The sequence below is a fragment of the Ranitomeya imitator genome, chromosome 6 (assembly GCF_032444005.1).
Source record: "Ranitomeya imitator isolate aRanImi1 chromosome 6, aRanImi1.pri, whole genome shotgun sequence".
NCBI classification, from domain to species: domain Eukaryota; kingdom Metazoa; phylum Chordata; class Amphibia; order Anura; family Dendrobatidae; genus Ranitomeya; species Ranitomeya imitator.
The window spans coordinates 481,634,986-481,661,222 of NC_091287.1; the positions used below are offsets into that span (position 1 = coordinate 481,634,986).

At 48.0% G+C, this 26,237-nt stretch overlaps 2 protein-coding genes across 2 annotated transcripts; both read left to right on the plus strand.

Moving 5' to 3' along the window:
• Window positions 1-25,857, plus strand: OSGIN2 (oxidative stress induced growth inhibitor family member 2). The gene is made up of 6 exons (XM_069731585.1): window positions 1-122; window positions 17,461-17,597; window positions 20,329-20,465; window positions 21,163-21,354; window positions 22,978-23,069; window positions 24,449-25,857. The coding sequence occupies exons 2-6, from the start codon at window positions 17,531-17,533 to the stop codon at window positions 25,485-25,487; spliced, it is 1,527 nt and encodes a 508-aa protein (XP_069587686.1). The 5' UTR covers window positions 1-122; window positions 17,461-17,530; the 3' UTR covers window positions 25,488-25,857.
• Window positions 1,339-3,555, plus strand: LOC138643429 (nascent polypeptide-associated complex subunit alpha, muscle-specific form-like). Its single transcript, XM_069732340.1, has one exon. It carries the CDS (start codon window positions 1,339-1,341, stop codon window positions 3,553-3,555), a length of 2,217 nt encoding a protein of 738 aa, XP_069588441.1.
• Window positions 25,858-26,237: the final 380 nt, after the last annotated feature.

The following is a 26,237-nucleotide window of genomic DNA, read 5'->3' on the forward strand; positions in this document are numbered from 1 at the left end:
CGCGCTGTGTGCTCTGCCCTCCCACAGATCACGGCTTTAAATCCTCGGCGCTGTCACCGGGGCTGCAGCAGAGGAGGAAGCATGATCCAGTGACTGCAGCGAGAACGGCGTCTCCTCCGCGGGTGAGTGCGTGGATGTGTGCGGAGCGGCGGACGGGATGCTCGGGGCGGGCGGGATGCTGGGAGCGCCCTGCACGTACATGTGCCGGGGATGCGGGAGGATGCGGCTGCCGGATTGCATCATCAGCGAGAGGGAGAGAGAGAGCGCCGCGACCCGGAGCTGAGGACTGAGGCACATGTCTGTCTGTATGTCTGTCTGTATGTCTGTCTGTATGTCTGTCTGTATGTCTGTCTGTATGTCTGTCTGTATGTCTGTCTGTATGTCTGTCTGTATGTCTGTCTGTATGTCTGTCTGTATGTCTGTCTGTATGTCTGTCTGTATGTCTGTCTGTATGTCTGTCTGTATGTCTGTCTGTATGTCTGTCTGTATGTCTGTCTGTATGTCTGTATGTCTGTCTGTATGTCTGTCTGTATGTCTGTCTGTCTGTATGTCTGTATGTCTGTCTGTATGTCTGTCTGTATGTCTGTCTGTATGTCTGTCTGTATGTCTGTCTGTATGTCTGTCTGTATGTCTGTATGTCTGTCTGTATGTCTGTCTGTATGTCTGTCTGTATGTCTGTATGTCTGTATATCTGTCTGTATGTATGTATGTATGTCTGTATGTATGTCTGTATGTATGTCTGTATGTATGTCTGTATGTCTGTATGTCTGTATGTATGTCTGTATGTATGTATGTCTGTATGTATGTCTGTATGTCTGTATGTATGTATGTCTGTATGTCTGTCTGTATGTATGTCTGTATGTATGTCTGTATGTATGTATGTATGTCTGTATGTATGTATGGCGGACGCCCTAGGGCCGCGGTCACACGCTGCAGTATGTGGAGCAGCCGTTATTACAGGGATCCGGTCTGCAGCCTGTGACCTATAGGAGCCGGGCCGCGGCTGTGCAGGTGCCGATCTCCGCTATCTATAGGGCATGTTCAGCTTAAAGGGATCGCTCAGGTGCTCACTGTCCCCAATGTGATCTATTGACGCTACAGGGTTTGATGGATTAAAGGGGTCCTGTCACCGGGTTTTCCCCTTATAAAGTGCGGCCAGCACCTGTATGTCCTTATATACAGCATTCTGGTTTGCTGTATGAGCCCCGACCCCCCTGCTAGGCACAGAAAATGGCTCTTATTATATTCATAGAGGTGCGCTCCGGTCTGATGGGCGTCTCTGGTCTTGATCCGGCTCCTCGTCTCTTCTTGCGATCACCATTCACCTTCATGTAGATGATGCGTCCTCCCTCATCCGCCCAGCGCCTGCCCTCCCCTCGTCCGCCCAGCGCCTGCCCTCCCCTCGTCCCCCCAGCGCCTGCCCTCCCCTCGTCCGCCCAGCGCCTGCCCTCCCCTCGTCCGCCCAGCGCCTGCCCTCCCCTCGTCCGCCCAGCGCCTGCCCTCCCCTCGTCCGCCCAGCGCCTGCCCTCCCCTCGTCCGCCCAGCGCCTGCCCTCCCCTCGTCCGCCCAGCGCCTGCCCTCCCCTCGTCCGCCCAGCGCCTGCCCTCCCCTCGTCCGCCCAGCGCCTGCCCTCCCCTCGTCCGCCCAGCGCCTGCCCTCCCCCGTCCGCCCAGCGCCTGCCCTCCCCTCGTCCGCCCAGCGCCTGCCCTCCCCTCGTCCGCCCAGCGCCTGCCCTCCCCTCGTCCGCCCAGCGCCTGCCCTCCCCTCGTCCGCCCAGCGCCTGCCCTCCCCTCGTCCGCCCAGCGCCTGCCCTCCCCCGTCCGCCCAGCGCCTGCCCTCCCCCGTCCGCCCAGCGCCTGCCCTCCCCCGTCCGCCCAGCGCCTGCCCTCCCCTCGTCCGCCCAGCGCCTGCCCTCCCCTCGTCCGCCCAGCGCCTGCCCTCCCCTCGTCCGCCCAGCGCCTGCCCTCCCCTCGTCCGCCCAGCGCCTGCCCTCCCCTCGTCCGCCCAGCGCCTGCCCTCCCCTCGTCCGCCCAGCGCCTGCCCTCCCCTCGTCCGCCCAGCGCCTGCCCTCCCCTCGTCCGCCCAGCGCCTGCCCTCCCCTCGTCCGCCCAGCGCCTGCCCTCCCCTCGTCCGCCCAGCGCCTGCCCTCCCCTCGTCCGCCCAGCGCCTGCCCTCCCCTCGTCCGCCCAGCGCCTGCCCTCCCCTCGTCCGCCCAGCGCCTGCCCTCCCCTCGTCCGCCCAGCGCCTGCCCTCCCCTCGTCCGCCCAGCGCCTGCCCTCCCCTCGTCCGCCCAGCGCCTGCCCTCCCCTCGTCCGCCCAGCGCCTGCCCTCCCCTCGTCCGCCCAGCGCCTGCCCTCCCCTCGTCCGCCCAGCGCCTGCCCTCCCCTCGTCCGCCCAGCGCCTGCCCTCCCCTCGTCCGCCCAGCGCCTGCCCTCCCCTCGTCCGCCCAGCGCCTGCCCTCCCCTCGTCCGCCCAGCGCCTGCCCTCCCCTCGTCCGCCCCGCGCCTGCCCTCCCCTCGTCCGCCCAGCGCCTGCCCTCCCCTCGTCCGCCCAGCGCCTGCCCTCCCCTCGTCCGCCCAGCGCCTGCCCTCCCCTCGTCCGCCCAGCGCCTGCCCTCCCCTCGTCCGCCCAGCGCCTGCCCTCCCCTCGTCCGCCCAGCGCCTGCCCTCCCCTCGTCCGCCCAGCGCCTGCCCTCCCCTCGTCCGCCCAGCGCCTGCCCTCCCCTCGTCCGCCCAGCGCCTGCCCTCCCCTCGTCCGCCCAGCGCCTGCCCTCCCCTCGTCCGCCCAGCGCCTGCCCTCCCCTCGTCCGCCCAGCGCCTGCCCTCCCCTCGTCCGCCCAGCGCCTGCCCTCCCCTCGTCCGCCCAGCGCCTGCCCTCCCCTCGTCCGCCCAGCGCCTGCCCTCCCCTCGTCCGCCCAGCGCCTGCCCTCCCCTCGTCCGCCCAGCGCCTGCCCTCCCCTCGTCCGCCCAGCGCCTGCCCTCCCCTCGTCCGCCCAGCGCCTGCCCTCCCCTCGTCCGCCCAGCGCCTGCCCTCCCCTCGTCCGCCCAGCGCCTGCCCTCCCCTCGTCCGCCCAGCGCCTGCCCTCCCCTCGTCCGCCCAGCGCCTGCCCTCCCCTCGTCCGCCCAGCGCCTGCCCTCCCCTCGTCCGCCCAGCGCCTGCCCTCCCCTCGTCCGCCCAGCGCCTGCCCTCCCCTCGTCCGCCCAGCGCCTGCCCTCCCTCCCCTCGTCCGCCCAGCGCCTGCCCTCCCTCCCCTCGTCCGCCCAGCGCCTGCCCTCCCTCCCCTCGTCCGCCCAGCGCCTGCCCTCCCTCCCCTCGTCCGCCCAGCGCCTGCCCGCCCTCCCCTCGTCCGCCCAGCGCCTGCCCGCCCTCCCCTCGTCCGCCCAGCGCCTGCCCGCCCTCCCCTCGTCCGCCCAGCGCCTGCCCGCCCTCCCCTCGTCCGCCCAGCGCCTGCCCGCCCTCCCCTCGTCCGCCCAGCGCCTGCCCGCCCTCCCCTCGTCCGCCCAGCGCCTGCCCTCCCCTCATCCGCCCAGCGTCCTCTTTCCCTGCTCAGTGTGACGTGTCCTACATCATCCACACAGCGTCCTCCATCGCGCTCCTGCGCAGGTGCCCTTTTCTCTGTCCTGGGCAAAGAGCGCCAGTGACCTGCAGGTAAAGCCGGTGCATGCACACTACAATATTTTGCTCTGCCCTCAGCTGTGTGGATGATGATGATGGAGGACGCTGTGTGGATGATGATGATGGAGGACGCTGTGTGGATGATGATGATGATGGAGGACGCTGTGTGGATGATGATGATGGAGGACGCTGTGTGGATGATGATGATGATGATGGAGGACGCTGTGTGGATGATGATGATGATGATGGAGGACGCTGTGTGGATGATGATGATGATGGAGGACGCTGTGTGGATGATGATGATGATGATGATGGAGGACGCTGTGTGGATGATGATGATGATGGAGGACGCTGTGTGGATGATGATGATGATGATGATGGAGGACGCTGTGTGGATGATGATGATGATGATGGAGGACGCTGTGTGGATGATGATGATGATGGAGGACGCTGTGTGGATGATGATGATGGAGGACGCTGTGTGGATGATTATGATGATGATGATGGAGGACGCTGTGTGGATGATGATGATGATGGAGGACGCTGTGTGGATGATGATGATGATGATGATGGAGGACGCTGTGTGGATGATGATGATGATGATGATGGAGGACGCTGTGTGGATGATGATGATGATGGAGGACGCTGTGTGGATGATGATGATGATGATGGAGGACGCTGTGTGGATGATGATGATGGAGGACGCTGTGTGGATGATGATGATGATGGAGGACGCTGTGTGGATGATGATGATGATGATGATGATGATGGAGGACGCTGTGTGGATGATGATGATGATGATGATGATGGAGGACGCTGTGTGGATGATGATGATGATGATGATGATGGAGGACGCTGTGTGGATGATGATGATGATGATGATGATGATGGAGGACGCTGTGTGGATGATGATGATGATGATGGAGGACGCTGTGTGGATGATGATGATGGAGGACGCTGTGTGGATGATGATGATGATGATGGAGGACGCTGTGTGGATGATGATGATGATGATGGAGGACGCTGTGTGGATGATGATGATGATGATGATGATGATGATGGAGGACGCTGTGTGGATGATGATGATGATGATGATGATGGAGGACGCTGTGTGGATGATGATGATGATGATGATGGAGGACGCTGTGTGGATGATGATGATGGAGGACGCTGTGTGGATGATGATGATGATGATGGAGGACGCTGTGTGGATGATGATGATGATGATGGAGGACGCTGTGTGGATGATGATGATGATGATGATGGAGGACGCTGTGTGGATGATGATGATGATGATGATGGAGGACGCTGTGTGGATGATGATGATGATGGAGGACGCTGTGTGGATGATGATGATGGAGGATGCGTCATCCACATTAAGGCGGATGGCGATCACAAGTAGAGATGAGGAGCCGGATTAAGACCAGAGACCGCGCCGTCTGTGAATATAATAAAAAGCTATTTTTTTTGTACCTTACAGAGCGGACTGGGGGCAGACATGCGTCGTTCTACAATGCTGTACACGAGCCCTGTAATGGGAACCTGTGAGGTCCTGACTGTCCCCAGCTGCTGCGGTCAGTGCAGAGGACTGTAATGTGTCTTCATGTGATTATTGACATGACTGTGTGCAGAATGCCATGGTCACCTGCAGCGTCACACTGGCTAGTGAATCAGGACTAGTCCGGCCGGCGTCTGTTCCTGCACTGGTCTCCTCTCTCACTCCGCTTACAATATTCCTCATGGCAGGCTGTCAGGCCTTATGTGTCGACCATTCCAATAAATGTCTGCAGTACACAGAGCTCCGGGTCCACAAAGCCCGTGGCATCTTGCAGGAGGCTCCTGGCTGAGGGTGGTGAATGGGGGAAGTCTCCGGTGTGAGGAGCGCTGGTCTTCCATCTGTACCTCGGGCCGTATATGTTCTGCATTCACTATTCAGACCTGGTGGAAACTTCTAGTCGCTCAGATGAATGGTAGATCCGTGCTGCCTGTGAATCGCACATTTGTGTCCCGGGATGTTTATTTGCATTGGCGGTGGTTTGTGCTGTGTGACGGTGTGCGCCAAGGCAGTCGGTGAAGGATACGCTGCGGTGCCAGTGCTCCATACGAGGGCACAGCAGTCAGCTCACCAGTGGGCCCACTATACATGGTGGGAGCGAACCTCGCCACTTTCCACGAGCAATGAATAATTATCAAAGGAAAATTGCTCCTGCTTCTCAGAGAAGCAATACTGCATCCAAGATAACGCCATCTCTGCCAACACGTGCCTGATGGGCCAGGGGTACTTACTTATGGCACTGGCTATTAATACATCTTATGAGCTGTACGGATTTCTGCCAAGTTCCCATAATGCATGCCTATAAACACTGTGTGCCACCTTATGGGGTCTGTGTATGTGAGAATGCCGTGTGAACAGACTCTTATAGGGTGGTCTGGACTTACACAATACCAGAAGCCAGAGACCGGACAGAGATGATTAATGGGAAGAACACTAAGGGAACCGGTCACCAGTTTTTTTTGCCTATCAACTAAAAATATCATCTAATAGAGTGTGATCTGTTCGTTCTCCAACTACTTGTGAAACTCCCCATGAATCCCCCATAAGAACCTTTTATATTTCTCCTGCGCTGTATGGAAATATCCTCGGTCCGGTCCGATGGGCGTTGGTTCTGGCCCCTCTCCCCACCCCAAATCTGCGTGCTGTACGCATTCCGTTCTGTGAATAGCGTGGATCATGTACAGGTCCCACGCGTGCGTCTTCAAATTGACTTCTGCGCGTGCGCAGTATGCTTTGTCCAACTGCGGGCAAAGCCAAGAAGCATTAGTGCGCATGCGCCAGTACACTATGTCCCGGAACACGGCTAAATACTTCAGGGACATGGTACTTCCGGAGCATGCGCACTAATGCTTTTTGGCTTTGCCCGCAGTTGGGCAAAGCATACTGCGCACGCGCAGAAGGCAATTTGAAGGCGCACGCGCGGGACCTGTACAAGATCCACGCTATTCACAGAACGGAATGCGTACAGCACGCCGATTTGGGGTGGGGAGAGGGGCCAGAACCAACGCCCATCGGACCGGACCAAGGATATTTCCATACAGTGCGGGAGAAATATAAAAGGTTCTTATGGGGGATTCATGGGGGGGGGGGGGTTTCACAAGTAGTTGGGGACTGTATAGCTCACACTCTATTAGATTATATTTTTAGTTGATGGGCAAAAACTGGTGACCGGTTCCCTTTAAAATATTTTGCAAATTACATTTAAATAGGTTGTCAACTACTTCAGTACAGTAGTGATGATCTATCCTTAGGATAGGTGGTCAATGTGTGATCAGTCGGGTTCCGGCACCCAGCACCCCCACCGATCAGCTGGTTTGGGTATCCGCCTGAATACTCACTTGTGGAGCTGCTCCGTCCTCTGATGGTGGCCGAGGGAGGTACTGCACATCTGTCTCCTATTCAATCAATAGGTGGCCGCCGCAGGGTAGGATCAGAAGACGGAGCAGCTCCAAAAGTGACCCAAGGATCAGTCATCAATCTAAAGTAAAGGACGACCTCTTTATTGTTATATAGAATAGTCACATAATCCGAAGAATTGGTGAATCCTGCACCAGGAGTATAACCAGCAACTCTGCCTTCTGCTTAGGACCCTCATCTGGGCTAATCCCATCCCCCATTACATATCTGCCCTGTAGCGTTACTTTCCCCCCGCGGCGGGCAGACATCCGGTGATTGCCGCTCTCTTCGTTGTGAAGTCTCTCCCAGGACTGGACGGCGCTGTCACCAGATCATGGAAATATCCGAGCTGAAGAATCCTTCATGTACAATGTAATCGGAGTGATTCATGTAAGATGTGTCATTGTATCGGCCAGCTCCTCGGATCACCGCTACAGAAACTACACAATGTGGATGTGAGAAGATGGAGAACTGATCCACAGAAGCTAAAGATCTTCCAAAGACGAGGTTACCGGTATGAGTAGTAGCTATGCCACGTTCCAGGAAAACAGACTAGTGGGGATGTGCAGGTGTTCAGAGCCCTTGTCTCCGACTAGTTTGCATGTCATTTCTGTGGCAGCTATGTATGTTTGTTTTGTTGTTTTCGTTAGCCAAACTTAGAAATGGTTACAAAGGATCCTTTTTTTTTTTTTTTTTTTATATAGTGTAAACCAGTGTTTGAAATCTGAAATATGTCACTTTTTTTTTTTCTTCTTGGGGGTTCACTTAGTGTCATGTGCAGAGTTCCGCCATAGAGTTTTAAAATGCGTCTGACCTTTTAGTGCAGAACCATGCAGAAAATGCATGCATCGCTGTTTGAATAAGTCTTACTTTTTTATTTACTTAAATTTTAAAACCTGACATGCAACAAAAAGGGGGGGGAACTGCAGAGTCAGCGCATTGAAACGCAAATGATCTAATTTACCTAATGGCTACATCATTGCTCCCGAAATGCTCATTGTGGGAACATAACGTGACTTGAGTGTCCCTCACAATATATCAAGGCGCCGGATGCTGGAAATTGTCTGCTGGTCCGAGGTAAAGCATTCCAGATGATAGCTGCAGCTCCAGATAAACTTTACAGATGAGTATAGGGATCTAACCAGATGACTTAAGGTACTGTCACACTAAGCGACGCTGCAGCGATACCGACAACGATGTCGATCGCTGCAGCGTCGCTGTTTGGTCGCTGGAGAGCTGTCACACAGACAGCTCTCCAGCGACCAACATCCTGAAGTCCCCGGGTAACCAAGGTAAACATCGGGTTACTAAGCGCAGGGCCGCGCTTAGTAACCCATTGTTTATCCTGGTTACCGTTGTAAATGTAAAAAAACAAACACTACATACTTACATTCCGGTGTCTGGTCATGTCCCTCGCCTTCAGCTTCCCGCACTGACTGAGCGCCGCCAGCGATTCAGCGATGTCAGCGGGACATCCAGCGACAAAATAAAGTGCTGGACTTTCCCCGGGGACCAACGATCTCCCAGCAGGGGCCTGATCGTTGGTCGCTGTCACGCATAACGATTTAGTTAACGATATCGTTGCTACGTCACAAAAAGCAACGATATTGTTAACGATATCCTTAGTGTGACGGTACCTTTATACCATAGACCTGTAACGTGAAGTCCTTAGTAAGGACCGTCTTGTATCTACCGATCTATAGCATGGGTCTAATCCTGGAAAGGTGCTGGTTTAGGCACTGGGGGGGATATTAACACCTATGAGGATAGGTTCCTGTTCACACTAGCACCATAACGTCTCTTTATTACAGAAGCTGTGACATTATGATGGCTCCATTGTCTGATAGATCCGGGCGGGGAGTGTGCAGAGATCTTGATCTTCAGCTTTCTTTCTGCTCTCCTGAGCATTTCTGATGGCTTCTGTACAAGAGCTGGTTAACTTCTTCCTTCCTTCTGACTCCCAGCCAGCACCTCCATTGTCTGATTGTAAAGTCCTAGTGGGGCTGTTCCAAAATGAAAATGCTCTACTAATTAACATAACAATGCGGGGAGTTTGTAGGTCACAGAGGCTAAAGGTACCGTCACACTCAGCGACGCTGCAGCGATATAGACAACGAGCCGATCGCTGCAGCGTCGCTGTTTAGGTCGCTGTAGAGACGTCAAACGCAGCAGCTCCAGAACGATGCAGGAGCGATCCAGTGACGTAACGGCGACTCGCTTATCCTTCTCACTGGTTGTTAGCTCCATGGAAAAACATTGCAGGCATCGTTGCTTTTGATGTCAAACACGACGATACACGCCGACCTGACGACCAAATAAAGTTCTGGACTTTCAGCGACGACCAGCGATGTCACAGCGGGATCCAGATCGCTGCTGCATGTCAAACACAACGAGATCGCTATCCAGGACGCTGCAACGTCACAGATCGTTGTCGTTCTCGTTGGTAAGTTGCTTAATGTGACGGTACCTTTAGGCTGCCGTCACACTAGCAGTATTTGGTCAGTATTTTACATCAGTATTTGTAAGCCAAAGCCAGAAGTGGAACAATCAGAGAAAAAGTATAATAGAAACATATGCATCACTTCTGTATTTATCACCCACTCCTGGTTTTGGCTTACAAATACTGATGTAAAATACTGACCAAATACTGAATGTGTGATGGCAGCCTTAGGCCAGCTTCACACTCAGCGTATGAAAATACGGTCCGTATATTACGGCCGTAATACGCTGAAAAGTCCCGAAAATAGTGGTCCGTAGCTCCTCCGTAGGCAGGGTGTGTCAGCGTTTTTTGCGCATGGCATCCTCCGTATGTAATCCGTATGGCATCCGTACTGCGTGGTTTTCTCGCAGGCTTGCAAAACCAACATACCGCTATAGAAGTGATCCATGTGTCCCAAAAAGAAAAAAAAATATATATATATATATATAATTAACCCTCCGTCACATACAACTGATCTGACAGGCGCTTCTCTTTTACTTTCATTTCTCCTTCCTCACCAGATTGTGAGGAAACCCCCTCCCTCCAGGTAGTCTCCTGTCTCTTGAAGGTCTGTGAAACCTGATATCACAGTTGGATTTCAGAGCTTCAGGGGAGAGGATATAGCTGCACAGATCTCTCAGGCTCATTGTATGTGAATACGTCACATTCAGTAAGGTTGGTATTTTATGTTTTTATTCATCACAATAGTTTATTTAGCTTGTTTTATGAATGTATAGCACAAAATGTGAGGATATTTCATAGAAATAAGGGAGATTTTATAAAAGAAAGTGTGCTGCTCAGGCATATACAGTAGTACCCTAACATATTCCTTCTCTTGCTTCAGATTATCTGCTGAAATGGAGAGGAAAATGTACAATTTATCCAAACAACTTGATGTTGAGGAAGTAACAAACATGCTGTTAGATGATAGAGACCTCACACTGAATGAGGATTTAGGAGAGGAAAGTGAGATTGATTCTCATGATGAGGTGGAAGAATGTGTCCTGGATTCTGAAACAGAGCAAGATGGTGACAGTGGTGAGGATGAAGAAGTTGGATCATATTATATTGGAAAAGATAAAAATACTAAATGGAACAAGAAGCCATTCCAGAAAAAACGTAGGGAACCTTTAAACATTATTACTCACCTTCCTGCAGTAATAGGAACTGCACGTAATGCAAAAACTGCAGTTGAATGCTGGAACAGTATATTTACAGATGACATTCTGGACTCTATTGTCACATATATCAACCAATATATAGACATTATAAAGGACAAGTACATCTGCAACAGAACCATCAAGCCCACAGATAAAATAGAACTGCGTGCTTTTTTTGGATTACTGTACCTTGCAGGAGCTTATAGGGCAAATAGACAAAGTTTGGAGGAACTTTGGGGTAAAGTTGGGGATGGAGTTGAAAAATTTAGCCTTGTTATGTCCATAAACAGATTCAAGATTCTAATTCGTTGCCTTCAGTTTGACGACAGAACTACCCGAACCGAACGCAAAACACATGACCGACTTGCTCCAATTCGTGATATATTTCAAAGATTTGTTGTAAACTGTAAACAAAGTTATTACCCTGGAGAGAATCTCACTATTGACGAAATGCTCCCTGGTTTTCGTGGTAGATGTGCCTTTCGTCAATATATTCCATCAAAGCCAAACAAATATGGAATAAAAATGTATGCCCTTGTTGATGCCAGTAAGACCTACACTTACAACCTGGAAGTTTATGCAGGAAAACAGCCAGAAGGTCCTTACTGTGTGAGCAACAAACCCATTGATGTTGTAAAAAGACTGGCTGAACCCTTATTTGGATCGGGTCGCAATATTACAGCTGACAATTGGTTTACAAGTTGTGATCTGATTGATTATCTGAAAATTCAGAAGCTGTCATATGTGGGAACTGTAAGAAAAAACAAAAGGGAATTGCCGCCACAGTTTGTAAGTGTGAAAGAGAGACAACAGTACAGCAGTATGTTTGCATTCCATAATGGAAAGGCTTTAGTTTCCTATGTACCACATGCCAAAAAAATCGTACTTCTTCTATCAACACTTCATGATGATGCTGCCATCGATCCTGGGACTGGGGCAGAAAAAAAACTGGAGATAATTACATTTTACAATGCCACCAAAGGGGGTGTGGATACAGCAGATCAGATGTGCTCCACTTTCAACGTCAGCAGAAACATCAAACGCTGGCCAATGGTCATATTTTTTGCTATGTTGAATTTGGGTGGTATAAATTCACAAGTAATTTATCTTGAAAACAAGCTTGAACCACTCCGTAGACGATTGTATCTGAAAAAATTGGCCCATGAACTAGTACTTGGAGAGCTACGCAGGAGAAGCGTGAAAACAATTGGTATCCCCTCTCGCCTTCAAGTTCAGCTCAAAAGGTTCCGCCCAGAAGATGATGGTGAAAAGTCACCATCTGCACCACCTCACAAAAGAAGGAGATGCACCACCTGCCAAACGGAAAGCGGAACCAGAAGGCTTTCAAATTATGAATGTCTCAAATGTCATAAAGCAATTTGCCTGACACATGCAAAAATGGTGTGTAATTCTTGCTATTTGCTCTGCAAGTGTGACTTTTCTGGGGAAACCTCAGCATCTACTTCTGATTGAATATGTTTTTAATAGTACTTAAGGTACCTTAAAATTAAGTTTGTGTTCAAAAATTTTCTTTGCACATTTTTTTGAGAGAGTCGAACTGGGGACTATTTGGCGGGAGTTTTGAAAAGTTTGTATTTCATAGTTATTAGTTTTATGTTAAGTAAATGTTTTTTTTGCAACTGATTATGTGTAGTCTCTTTTATTACATCCCTATGAAGGTCACTGATCACTTTTAGAGCACTGAAATTGCAAACATTAGATATTATAGGTATTTCTCCAGCAGGCGCCTGACAGGCACATTGTATGTGAACTCGTTAGTCCGAATATTGTATGTGACGGAGGGTTAATGTCAGTAGACACATATATGTATATATATATATTAATATTTTTTCCAGCGCTATACAGCTTGAAAGCCGGTAATTCAATTACCGTCTTTTTCTTTCTCCTTCCTAAAACCCGACATGATTTGAGACATGGTTTACATACAGTAAACCATGTCTTCTCTCCATTTTTTTTGCAGATTCCACACTACTAATGTCAGTAGTGTGTATCTGCAAAATTTGGCCGTTCTAGCTCTTAAAATAAAGGGTTAAATGGCGGAAAAAATTGGCGTGGGCTCCCGCACAATTTTCTCCGCCAGAGTAGTAAAGCCAGTGACTGAGGGCAGATATTAATAGCCTGGAGAGGGTCCATGGTTATTGGCCCCCCCCCCTGGCTAAAAACACCTGCCCCCAGCCACCCCAGAAAAGGCACATCTGGAAGAGGCGCCTATTCTGGCACTTGGCCACTCTCTTCCCATTCCCGTGTAGCGGTGGGATATGGGGTAATGAAGGGTTAATGCCACCTTGCTATTGTAAGGTGACATTAAGCCTAATTAATAATGGAGAGGCGTCAATTATGAGGCTAAATATAGATCAATCTAATATATAATTGCCTAGAATACTACTTCCTGCAATTTGTGCCAACTTCCGTGGCTTTGTCCGGAGCTAATGTCCGGAGCTAATGTCCGGAGATAAGTGACGTCAACAGTGTCCAGTGTCTGATTGGTTGCCGCCTGCTGCGAGCGACCAATCAGAAACGTGCCGTACTGTGACACACTCCGCCCGCCATTTTGGTGTGATTTTTGAATTTTTACCTCACAGCAAGTTTCTACTGCGTGGAGGCGGGCCCAGTGACGTTGCTCTTCAAGCTCCTGCCGAATTTCAAGTATATATGGATTCTAGACTCCCGATTCTTTAGAATCGGGCTGCCATCTAGTGATCTATATTTAGCTTCATTTGCGGTGAGGCGCCCTCTGCTGGATGTTCATAGATCGTGGGAACTTTCCTAGAAAGCCTGGGAGCTTTCTAGGTAAGTTCCCACGATCTATGAACATCCAGCAGAGGGTGCCTCACCGCAAATGAAGCTAAATATAGATCATTGATCTATATTTAGCCTCATTCCCCGGGGTTTTGCAGCAAGGAGCAGCCTGCATTAGCGGAACTCCTTGCTGCAAAATGTTTTAACCCCTTCAGAAGGATTTACATCGTTGGACGTTACAGATCTGCGGAGGGTAAGTATATTGTTGGTTTATTATGTTTTTTTACTTACAGAACGAGGGTCTTCAGTGACTGGATTGGGCGTAGAATAAAATACTCCAACAACCATTGTTTTTATTTCATTAAAATAATTTTAAATAATGTGTTTTTTTTTTTTAACCCTTTCATTCAATTGGATTAATAATGGATAGGTGTCATAATTGACGCCTCTCCATTATTAATTAGGCTTAATGTCACCTTACAATAGCAAGGTGGCATTAACCCTTCATTACCCCATATCCCACCGCTACACGGGAATGGGAAGAGAGTGGCCAAGTGCCAGAATAGGCGCATCTTACAGATGTGCCTTTTCTGGGGTGGCTGGGGGCAGATGTTTTTAGCCAGGGGGGGCCAATAACCATGGACCCTCTCCAGGCTATTAATATCTGCCCTCAGTCACTGGCTTTACTACTCTGGCGGAGAAAATTGTGCGGGAGCCCACGCCAATTTTTTCCGCCATTTAACCCTTTATTTTAAGAGCTAGAACGGCCAAATTTTGCAGATACACACTACTGACATTAGTAGTGTGGAATCTGCAAAAAAAATGGAGAGAAGACATGGTTTACTGTATGTAAACCATGTCTCAAATCATGTCGGGTTTTAGGAAGGAGAAAGAAAAAGACGGTAATTGAATTACCGGCTTTCAAGCTGTATAGCGCTGGAATAAATATTAATATATATACATATGTGTCTCATATATACCTATTCTATGTGTACACATTTATTCTACCTATTCTACTGTAAGCTGTCAGTGTGATTTTACTGTACACCGCACTGAATTACCGGCTTTTCTCTCTAACAGCGCTGCGTATTTCTCGCAAGTCACACTGCTTGTCCGTGTGTAATCCGTATTTTTCACGCTTCCATAGACTTTCATTGGCGTATTTCTTGCGCAGTACGGTGACAAACGCAGCATGCTGCGATTTTGTACGGCCGTAGAAAGCCGTATAATACTGATCAGTAAAATACGGCAGATAGGAGCAGGGGCATAGAGAATAATTGTGCCGTATTTTTTGCGAGTTTTACGGACGTAGTTTCTGCGCTCTTACGTCCGTAAAACTCGCAAGTGTGAAGCCGGCCTTAGAGGAATATATGCTGCCGAGGGCGTGCCCCCTACGCCTCCGCGCTGCCGAGGGCGTGCCCCCTACGCCTCCGCGCTGCCGAGGGCGTGCCCCCTACGCCTCCGCGCTGCCGAGGGGCGCTGCAAAACCGCCTGGTTTGTACTAAAGTGGGGAAATCTGGGTACTGTTCTTACACGGTTTATCCAGGCCTTGTTTTTTAGCCCCTCACCCCCTCAACTATCTACCTTGGGTTTAATTCTGCAGCCAGTAATGGAGTAACACAGACTATATAGAAGCCAAAGAATACAAAACTCGTTGCATGGGTTGCAAGACACCGGTCCGTCAAGTTCAGCCTTTCTGTATCATTAGAATATTCATAACCCACAATAATGCAAATAATTTTAGCCAAAAATACGAGCATTTAAGGAAAAAATATATATCCCCCAATGTTGTCATTGTCTGTTACAGTTTATTAATTTGGTGCGACTCCTGTGTCCATGGCCGGGCCATCTGCTCTTGTCGCTGTAGGTATCTGCACATAGTGGCCGGATGCTTCCGCCCTGCGCCGTGTCGTATCACTGACCGCCTCGCCAGCCAATTCCTATTGTGTGGTCCGGACAGTGACGCCGCAGCGGTCGTATATGGGGAGGTTTGTGTTAGCCGCCTTTTGCTTGCCGTGGGCACAGCTTGTGTAGGAGCCGGCTCCATTACCGGCCCATTCTGGGTGCTGTAGTCCTGCAGTGATTACTAGTGAAGAGGAATCCCGCTGTAGTGAGGCTGTCCTCTGGGATTATTGGTGCCGATGAGGCGTCATGCCTCCAGTGTGAGCAGTGCTTGTCAGCCATGTGCCCCTCGACTCCCAACTTGTGGCCCTTTGTGTTGGTTCCATCTGTCCAGTGGTGTCTAATCCTAGCGGCACTCGTGTGCTCCCTCCTCCGCCCTGTGGAGCCGTAACATTACAAATCCAGCTCTTCATGAATCGCCTCAGCCTGTTATTAGTTTTACTCCCCAAAGACAGATTTATTTTTATCCTTCATCTTCGCTCTTGTGCATTTGAGTTCTGTTCAAGAAAATATCTTGGCGCTCGGCCAGATCCCAGCTCTCCACTGAGAGGAGAAACACAAAAACCAACTTTCATTTATTCCTTTACTCATGTGATGAGTCAAAGTCTTCAAGGGCAATGATGTCTTCATCCTTAAAGTTTCTTCTCCGTATACTGCATTATACCGGCTTTAGAGCCAGAGTGTGATACACTATATATATATATATATATATGTGTGTGTGTGTGTAGAATAGAATATATATAGGTGTTTAACCCCCCCATTTCCCCCCCCCACCCCCGAGATTTATATGTCCGCTACTTCCAAAACTAAATTTCTACATGCCCTTCTCTACTTTCCATATTGAAAGAAATCTGTCACATATGGTCATGCAGGTCTTTGAAATGTATATCCATTGACCCCTTTATAACCTCTATCTGTTGCTGCAGTCCCAAGAACTATACCCCCCCCCCCCTCCTCCAAATCATATTTCTTGGTGAGAGAGAGCACTTGCCTAGCCTCTATCCCTTGAGGATGTTTCCTAGCCCCAACTTATTTAGCTTGATTGATAGCTCATTATCTATGTGAGGTCAGGCACCAGGCAAGGAAACCAGACCGAGAGCTATTAATTGAGGTAAAGAGGCTGGCGCTGGGCGGTGACACATCCTATCCCTTTATCTCCGAGATCCTATCCCAATATGTAGTAGGTGTAATATAGTAAATGGCTCCAATTAGAGAATCAGAGGAAATATACCATGTTTCTAAGTCTTTCCTCATGTGCAGGCATTGCAGGACCTTGGGTATCCATGGTTACGACCAGTGATATAGTGAGTAACCATGGATACCTAAGTTCCTGCACATGAGGGAAGAGACATAGTGAATCATAAAAACTATAGCCGAATATTTTTCCTCTGCCTTCCTGTGATCACCGGAGGAAACAGCACCCTCAGGAGGAACTCCGGGCCAAATTTCCAGCTATACATTCTCAGTGTGGTAGGCTCCTTCGTCCCGCGCCCTGTATCTCACCATAACAACTATACTACATTTCCAATTGGTGGTATTGCTATTATTAATAATAGTAATATTAGATGGGAATATCCCTTGAAATGCTCTCAATGCCAAGAGTACTTTAAAACCTAATTAACATATGAACAAAAATGCTAATTATTCGGAAAAGCAACAACAGATAGAAGATCTAAAGATGTCAGTGGATTTACTTAAGTCTTGCATGCCCATTTATGCCGTTTGGGGAGGAAGTGGGGTTATCCTACTGACATATTCCCTGTATACATATATTACTACTGTTTCACTTTCTTTATACTGCCTACTTTCCAAACTGTTGATGAGACGGTGCGTAGTACTCTGCTCCCTATGTCCCGGCACGGACGTCTGCCGTTGTCCTCCAGGGGAGATCTCCGCCTTTGCTGCTGAGGAGTAAGAAGTGGAATTCTATAGACACTTGGGAAGAATATTACTCCTCTGTCTCCTGGACCACAGCTGAAAGCCGGGAGGGGGGGTGTAAAATATAGCTTTATAATGTATGTGATGGTTTGTGTGGGGAAAATGATGATTTGAATTAAAAAAAAATATATTTTTTTTTTCTTCTTCCTCTCCAGAATCAGCCTTGACCACAGACCATTGACCGGGTAGTTTGGAACTGCAGCAATAATATTACGCCCTGTAGTGATGCCTTTGGCTGAAGAGAACCCCCTCTCTAGAGACCCTCCGCTAATTCTCCCAGTGGTCGTCATAGGTATGTGAATGTGCAGTCAGCCGCTCTTTTCATCGCAGATTTGCATCCATATTACAGATAAGACATTTGGTCAGCGGAGCAGCCAAGTGGCAAATTCCCAATCATTTCTTCAGCTCCATTATAGTTTGTTTTTTTTTTCTTTTTTCTTTTTTTATGGTTGAAGGTAGATACTATTCCATCAACTTCAAGCTCTAACCTACATCTTGATCCAGAGAAATGCAAAAATCTCTTCCCGACTCCAGATCCAGTATCCGACTGGTTCCCCGGAATGTACCATCACAGAATCTAGTGCCTATAACCTGTATATCTTTCTAAAAAGGCATCCAGGCTCTCATTATGTAAAATAAATTATATATTTTGTGAATGAACCATTACAGTATCCTGTGGCCGCGAGTTCCATAGCCTCACTGCTCTTAGTGACGAATCGCCTTCCGTAATTACGATTAAAGCATCTTTTCCGTAGAAGATTCTCCCTTGTCGCAGGCCAAAGATCTACTCTTTGTACTTTCTAATAAGATCGCCCCTAAAGCTGTGTGCACACGTTCAGGTTTTTTCGTGTTTCTTTTTCACGCTAAAAACGCTATAAAAACTCATTAAAAACACATACACTATGCATTCTATCATTTAGAATGCATTCTGCATGTTTTGTGCACATGGATGCGTTTTTTTTCCGCGAAAAAAACACATCGCGGTAAAAAATGAGCATGTTCATTATCTTTGCGGATTTTCTGCGTTTTTCCCACAATTCTATGCATTTGGGGAAAAACGCAGTAAAAAACGCATGCGGATTTCTGGCAGAAATGTCCGGTTTTTGTCAGGAAAATTTCGGCAAGAAATCCTGACGTGTGCACATACCCTAAGTCTTAGTTTTCCTAAACTTGAATAACCTCAAGATGGATAACATGTCTTGGTACTGCAGTCCACCAGTTGGCTTAATAATTTTGGTCGCTCTTATACACTGGAGCCTAAAATTATATACAATAGTCGAAGTGTCTCTGCACTTATGACTTGTATAGAGGCAGAACTGTTCTTTTCATCACCATCTATGCCTCTTTTAATGCATCCTATGATTTTTATGATCTTTGGCAGCAGCTGCCTGGCATTGGTCACTAAAGTGGTTTGCCATAAATCCCTCTGTAATTTTCAATTATCCTCTGTTTACCCTGCAGAGTTTAGTATCTGTAAATATTGACATTCTATTGTGTTTGTCCTCTACAAGATATTTAACAAATATAAAAACAGAAGATGGCCCAATACTGACCCCTGTGGTAACCCACTGATTTTGATCCAGAGTGTGATTCATTAATAATCACCCTCTGTCTTTCATTACTGAGCCAACTGTTAACCCAATTACACATATTTTCCCTTGGTCCCATCGCTCGTTTTATGTGGCACTGTATCAAACTCCTAATAGAAAACGACCACGTCCTTACTCTGGTCCAGTTTTGAACTTGCCTCATCATCGAAGCATTTTAGATTAGTTTTATAAAACTGATATCTCAAACCCATGTTAATGTTGGGTCATGAGGTTATTTAAACTGAGACACTCCAGGGTAGCATTTCTTAGAAAACGCTTAAGGTACCGTCACACATAACGATTTCGTTAACGATATCGTTGCTTTTTGTGACGTAGCAACGGTATCGTTAACGAAATCGTTATGCGTGACAGCGAACAACGATCAGGCCCCTGCTGGGTGATCGTTGGTCGCTGCGAATGATCAGGACCTTTATTTGGTCGCTGATCACCCGCTGTCATCGCTGGATCGGCGTGTGTGACGCCGATCCAGCGATGTGTTCACTGGTAACCAGGGTAAACATCGAGTTACTAAGCGCAGGGCCGCGCAGGTAACCCGATGTTTACCCTGGTTACCATTGTAAATGTAAAAACAAAAAACACTACATACTTACATTCTGGTGTCTGTCGCGTCCCCTGGCGTCAGCTTCCCTGCACTGTCAGCGCCGGCCGTAAAGCAGAGCACAGCGGTGACGTCACCGCTCTGCTTTACGGCCGGCGCTTACACAACGACTTACCAAGGATCACGGCCAGGTTGTATCGCTGGTCGTGATCGTTGGTAAATCGTTTAGTGTAATGGTACCTTTAAACATTTTGTCCACAGTAGAAGCTTCACTTATCAGCCTATAATTTCCAGGCTCAGATTTTGTCACCTCCTTAAATATTGGCACCACGTTTGCTATGCGCCAGTCAGACCCTGTTATTGTGGAGTCCTTGAATATTAGAAATACTGGTCTATCGCGGTACTTGATTCCTGCAGTACTCGGGGGGGGGGGGGGGGGGGGGGTGTGGATGTACACGATCTGGGCCTGGTGATTTCTCTACTTTAGCGTTTCTGAGTTGACACTGTACACCTTTCTAGGTTAAGCAGGTGACATGTAATGGATAGTTTATGGTGTCCCTGATCATAGGATTTTTCTTGTGTAAATGCTGTAGATTAAATTTTGCCCCAAATCTGGCTTTATACTAAAGTGATGCAAATGCTTCAACCATCCTGCAAGTAGTCCAGGTTTGATAATACTGTGTACTGTAGGTGCCAGCTTACCACCGCCCTAAGCTAGTCTCCATCAGTGGGCCATGTTGCTGTGCCGTGTGCATCATGCACCCACTAGTCACATCACAGTTTGCTTGGACCTTCTGTTGGGAACAGCTGGTGCGATATAGAATGGAAAATCTATACAGCCGGGACTAACGTAACATGTGCACTTTCCATTGCAGGAAATGGCCCATCTGGAATCTGCTTGTCTTACATGTTGTCTGGATACAGACCGTATCTGTCCCCTGAAGCTCTGCATCCAAACCCTATACTGCACAGCAAGCTAGAAGAGGCCCGGCATCTCTCCATTGCTGAGCAGGTAGAGCCGCTTGTGACAGTCACACCGGGGGTCCACAACCTATAGATTTGTGTATTGAAATACTCCCCCTTTTTTAGTGGATGTGGGTTGTTTTTCTATAGCAATGGTCCCCAACGCCAGGCCTCGAGGGCCGCCAACAGTGCAGGTTTTCAGGATTTCCTCAGTCTTGCACAGGGGTTGGAATCATCACCTGTGCAGATGATCACATTACCATCGATGCAATACTAAAGAAATCCTGAAAACCTGCACTGTTGGCGGCCCTCGAGCCCTGGAGTTGGAGACCACTGTTCTATAGTATTCTCCGTTTATTTAAAGGGAATCTGTCAGCACCAATTGACTCTTCAAACTAAGCATTCATTTGGTGCACTCATGGCGTGGCACCTTCTCATCTAATCTATCTCCACTTTTCTTTAACTCCTATAAAGCCGAAACAGTCAAGAAGGATGATGGCGACAAATGCAAAATATGTAGAAGGGAAGGTGCATTGAAAAGCTTGGCCATGCCAAGGGTGCACGGAGCGCCCGAGCTTGGTTTGCACAGTCATTTTGTGGCGGCAGATTCCTTTTAATATTTGATCTATTTCAAAGAAAAATTGCAAAATTTGTGGTCCGTTTACTTTTCAGTAACCGAAATCCATGGTTTTTGGGGTCTTACTCGCTGCTTATCGTATCGCCTTGTGTGGTCTGTTCCATTGTAGGATTTGGAATACTTGTCGGAAGGATTGGAGGGTCGCTCGTCTAACCCTGTGGCAGTGTTGTTTGACACACTCCTGCACCCGAATGCTGATTTTGGGTATGATTACCCATCTGTTCTGCACTGGAAATTGGAGCAAGAACACTATATTCCTCATATAGTGCTCGGGAAGGGGCCCCCGGGTGGAGCCTGGCATGTGAGTAGATCTTATTCCGTGTATGGTACCTGGAGTCTGTGGCTTTATCATACCCGTTGTGGATCTAGTTTTCCTTATGATGGTGCATATGTGTCTTTACTCTTCACCGCTCTCGCCATCTGTTTTTGCCATATGGGCAGAGCAGGGCACCAAGAGCGGCCTTCCACTGCCCATCATGTTCACTGGATCTCATGCCTACAAGTGATATGAATGGTGGCAAATGATCATCAGTCTTAATTAGTTCCCTCGTCCAGGCGTTGGGTATTTTTGCCTGAAACATCTATTTGTGATCTCCCCTTCCATTACATATCCACTTGATTAGAAGAATATTCCAGAAAATGGAGGACCTCGGCCAGGAGGAGGGGTTGAGCATGTTGTCTACTGCTCAAGCCATTATTAATGGCCCTGATGGAAGATGCTTAGTAGTGATGAGCGAATATACTCGTTGCTCGAGCACGCTCGGGTGTCCTCCGAGGATTTTTTAGTGCTCGGAAATGTATTTTTTTAGTGCCGCAGCTGAATGATTTACATCTGTTAGCCAGCATAAGTACATGTGGGGGTTGCCTGGTTGCTAGGGAATCCCCACGTGTAATCAAACTGGCTAACAGATGTAAATCATTCAGCTGCGGCAATAAAAAATAAATTTCCGAGCAGTAAAAAATCCTCGGAGGACCCCCGAGCATGCTCAGGAAATCTCAAGTAACGCGTATATTCGGTCATCACTAAAGCTTTGCGCTCGGTCCACAAAGCATCTAGCCATTATCACCTATCAAGAGGACGGCTGGTAGATCCTTCAGCCTGGAATCTGTCAGTAGGATTAACCCTCCTAAGCCGTCTATGGGGCATGTAGGAGAGCGGACTGTCAGTCATTACATAACATATGGAACAGCATCCAGTCCAGGTGAAAGATTGGAAAAAAACTTTATTCCGCCATCATACAACATTTGATGGAATTATGAGGTTTTTAAGAATATTTTTTGTCTGTATATATTAGGTGTTGGTGGGCAGTACCTTTATAGGTGACGACTGGTTCATGTGTAGCCACACTATATAAGGCTGCCATTTTGCTCTGTGCTGTATACTTGATAAAGACCATTTGGTCGAAACGTTTTATGATGGCGGAATAAAGTTGTTTTTTTTTGTTTTTTTTTCCAATCTTTCACCTGGACTGGATGCTGTGCGATATTTTATTTTGGAGTTACTACGTCCAATTGGGTCTGTGGACTTGGAGCGTGCGTCTTCTTTTCTGATGTGCCGTCAGCTGTCTTTTTTTCTTGTCAGTCATTACATGTCTCCCACTGGTAATGACCCCTTTGTTACAATAAGCCGTGGCTGCAGATTCTCAGGGAGAACTATGTCCGGCCCATAGATCTTAACAGCTCATTCACATATTCAGAAAAGCATGGATTCCTCTGGAGTAAGACATCGGATCACTGATATCCAGGCATTATTTTATGACCGCCATATAGACGGCTTAGTAGGGAGATCCTACTGACACATTCCCTTTAAGTATTAAGCCATGGGAAACAAAGTTTTGTAATAGATCAGAGATTACTGCACAATGAAATGCTTCCTCTACTAGACAGTCCACTCTTACTATTCTTGGGTATCTCATTCTTTTAGGATATGGAAGGGTCCATTTTGACTCTCAGCCTGGGTGATTGGATGGAGTTACCTGGCCTAAAGTTTAAAGACTGGGCCATGGGGAAGAGAAGGTGAGTGCCAGCTCCCGTGTGATGTCATATGGGAGGGGATTTATGTAGTATGGTTCAGGTGCCACATGAAGACCCCCAATGCTATTATGTTCAGTGGCAGCCATATCTGCTTGCCCCGTATTTCATATTTCTTATGTTTTGAACTACAAAGAAAAATGCATGGCTGTGGTAGAATGATCTCCATTGTTAGCAGAGCATGGTGAAGTTCTAGCCTTTGCCCATAACTCTCACAACGGAGAATAGAAAGTCTAACAATATGGCCCTCTGCTTAAATGCCACTGGTGCCCGATAGTTTAGTGTAAAAGGTGTGTGGGTCTTTTTTTTTTTTTTTTTTTTTTTTTTTTTTTTTTGGGGGGGTGGGGGGGAGAAGATGGAGATTTGGGGGGGGGGGGTCATTTGGGACTACACAATTGATGACCTATCTGTATCATTAATCAGAATGTCTGTGATCTTCTGTCAGTACAGAATGATTTTACCAGCCAAGCACAGGCGCTCGGTGCATCCCTGACGAGGCCGTACATTTAACTGCACCTTCCCACCTGCTTGGTTTCTGTCTATCTCAGCCCTTATCTGGTTCTATGAAGCCATAGCTGTCAATCAAAGAAGAAGAGGGCGGGATGAAGATGGTGGGATGGTTCCCTTAAAGGGAACCAGTCATGTGGGAAAAAACCCTATTAACCTGCAAATAAGGGGTTACTAGTTTTCTGACCCTACCTTGGCACTCAGACCCCCGCTGCCAGGAGGAAATTAACTTTATGCCTACCGGCATTTGTGTGGCACCGGTGCGGTTTCAGTCACGGCTCTGTGTGTAGACAGAGCTGTAACCGCACCCCTGGCACTGACTGACAGCCGGCCCTAATACTGATCCTGCTGTCAGTCAGTGTGGGGAGGGATGCGGTTATATCCGCCACTTTTTGTACACAGAGCGGTGACTGAACCAGTGCCGCCGCGGCTGAAACCTTAATGCTACGGCAGTGGGGATGTAAGTACGGTCAGCGGGCAGCTCCACAATGCCATTAACCTGCAGATTAATAGCATTTTTTCACATGACAGATTAACTTTAAATGCTTAGCCACACCATGATGCACCCAGCTCCAGTACTTTGTCAGCACAGAATGATTATTCAAATAGTCTGTCCCTTTAAGCAGTTTACAGATCCCAGCAGCGCCTCCCATTGTTTAGAGACCGCTGTTGGGTACTGCACCTTAGTTCCTAATCGACAATGGTGTAATAGATAAGTACATCACCAATGCTGTTCCATGCTCCCACAGTGATGAGGAATGGTTCCCAAGGGTGATAATACTGCAATTTTTGTAATTACCGTATTTACTATATACTATAGTTTTTTTTTTTTTTTGTTTTTTTGTTTCCCCATGTAGAAATTTAAAGAGTGACCGGGCGACACCAGCAGAAGTGGCATCCTACTACAAACATTACGTAAAACTTACGGGAATTCAGAGAAATTTTATAGACCACACTTTCATCACTTCTGTGGTGAGGCCTTACTGGGAAGCAGACAGTTCTGTAAGCCACGATTCAGAAAATGTTCCATGTGAAGAAACTTGCGTTGATAAAGAAAATGAAGACCTTCTCAAGAAGAACTGGGAAATTCATGGTTATCGGAAGGCGGCCGATGGTTCTCATCAGCCTTTCTGTCTCTTTGCGGAAAGTCTTGTTCTTGCTACTGGAACATTTGATGCCCCTGCTCGTCTGGAAGTCCATGGAGAGAACCTTCCTTATGTTTCACATTCCATTGCTGAATTTGAAGATGCTGTAGGGAAAGGACGGCTGAGTGGAGCGGTGGATCCAGTTCTTATTGTGGGAGCCGGATTGACAGCAGCCGATGCGGTTTTATGCGCCTACAACAATAAGATTCCAGTAATTCATGCTTTCCGAAGAAGACTCAATGATCCAAATCTGATTTTTAAACAATTGCCAAAAAAACTGTACCCAGAGTACCACAAGGTGTACCATATGATGTGTACACAAGTCTCTTCAGCTGCTTCCAACTTGTACCCCTCTTATACAAGTTGTCCCGAGCACTTTGTACTTTCTTTCAAGCCTGACATGAAGTGTGTCCTTCAGAGTGGGGGACTGAAGAAGGTCATCAAGATATCTATGGCTTTAGTCTTGATCGGATCTCATCCAAACCTCTTTTTCTTAAAAGAACAAGGTCGGAGTTTAGGACACCAGCCCAATGAGCCGATCACATGTAAAGGCAACCCTGTAGCAATTGATCCATACACTTATGAATCTTGTAAGGAACCAAATCTGTTTGCCCTGGGACCTCTAGTCGGGGACAACTTCATTAGGTTTCTGAAAGGTGGAGCACTTGCCATAACTCGATGTCTAGGAGTGAGGGAGAAGAAAACGCGTCATCGAATGGTGGAAGGTGGTAGTGAGGATGGTGTGTCATGATGTGCTTCTTTTGTCTTCTAGTGCATTTCCCTATCCCCCCTTTTTATGATCTGCCACCTTGCAGATGCCATCAGTATGTGTTTTTGCACAGTGCAATGTATTTCATAATCTATGGTGAGACTGAAACAAAGTGCTGCTTTTGTAGAAGATCCAGTCTACCTTGGAGGACAAACCAGATTTTATCATGTCCTCCGTCTCTTTAGCTCTCGTTCAGCCAAATATATTTACATACTATTTTTTTTTTTTTTTGCCCATATTTTTTGTTTTTTATGGCATGTTGTAAATTTTCTGTCGGTGTCATTGGGCTGCACATAGAGTTGGAAGTCTGTGCTTCCTTCATGTTGTGCGAGATATATATATATATATATATATATATATATATATATATATATATATATATATATATATATATATATATATATATATATATATATATAGTGTCTCACGGAGTGCTGCCAGTTCTTTCATTGTAGAAAAATGGGAACCATTGTAATTCCGGATATAGGCTTTATCTTATTGACCAAGGATATGTTATGAATTTTGATGTACATGTCCACGCTGCCAAATGGAGGGGTGTTGAAGAGCTCTTATCAAGAGGATCCAACTCCACTTTATGTAATGCTACTGAAGCCAAGTACTGGAGGATGATTTGGGTCCAGATCTCTGTATGGAATACATATTGGATAAGTCAGCTGGATCTGATGCGGAAGAAGTTCTCCTGACTCTCCCCTTACTGATGTGGGGGGACAG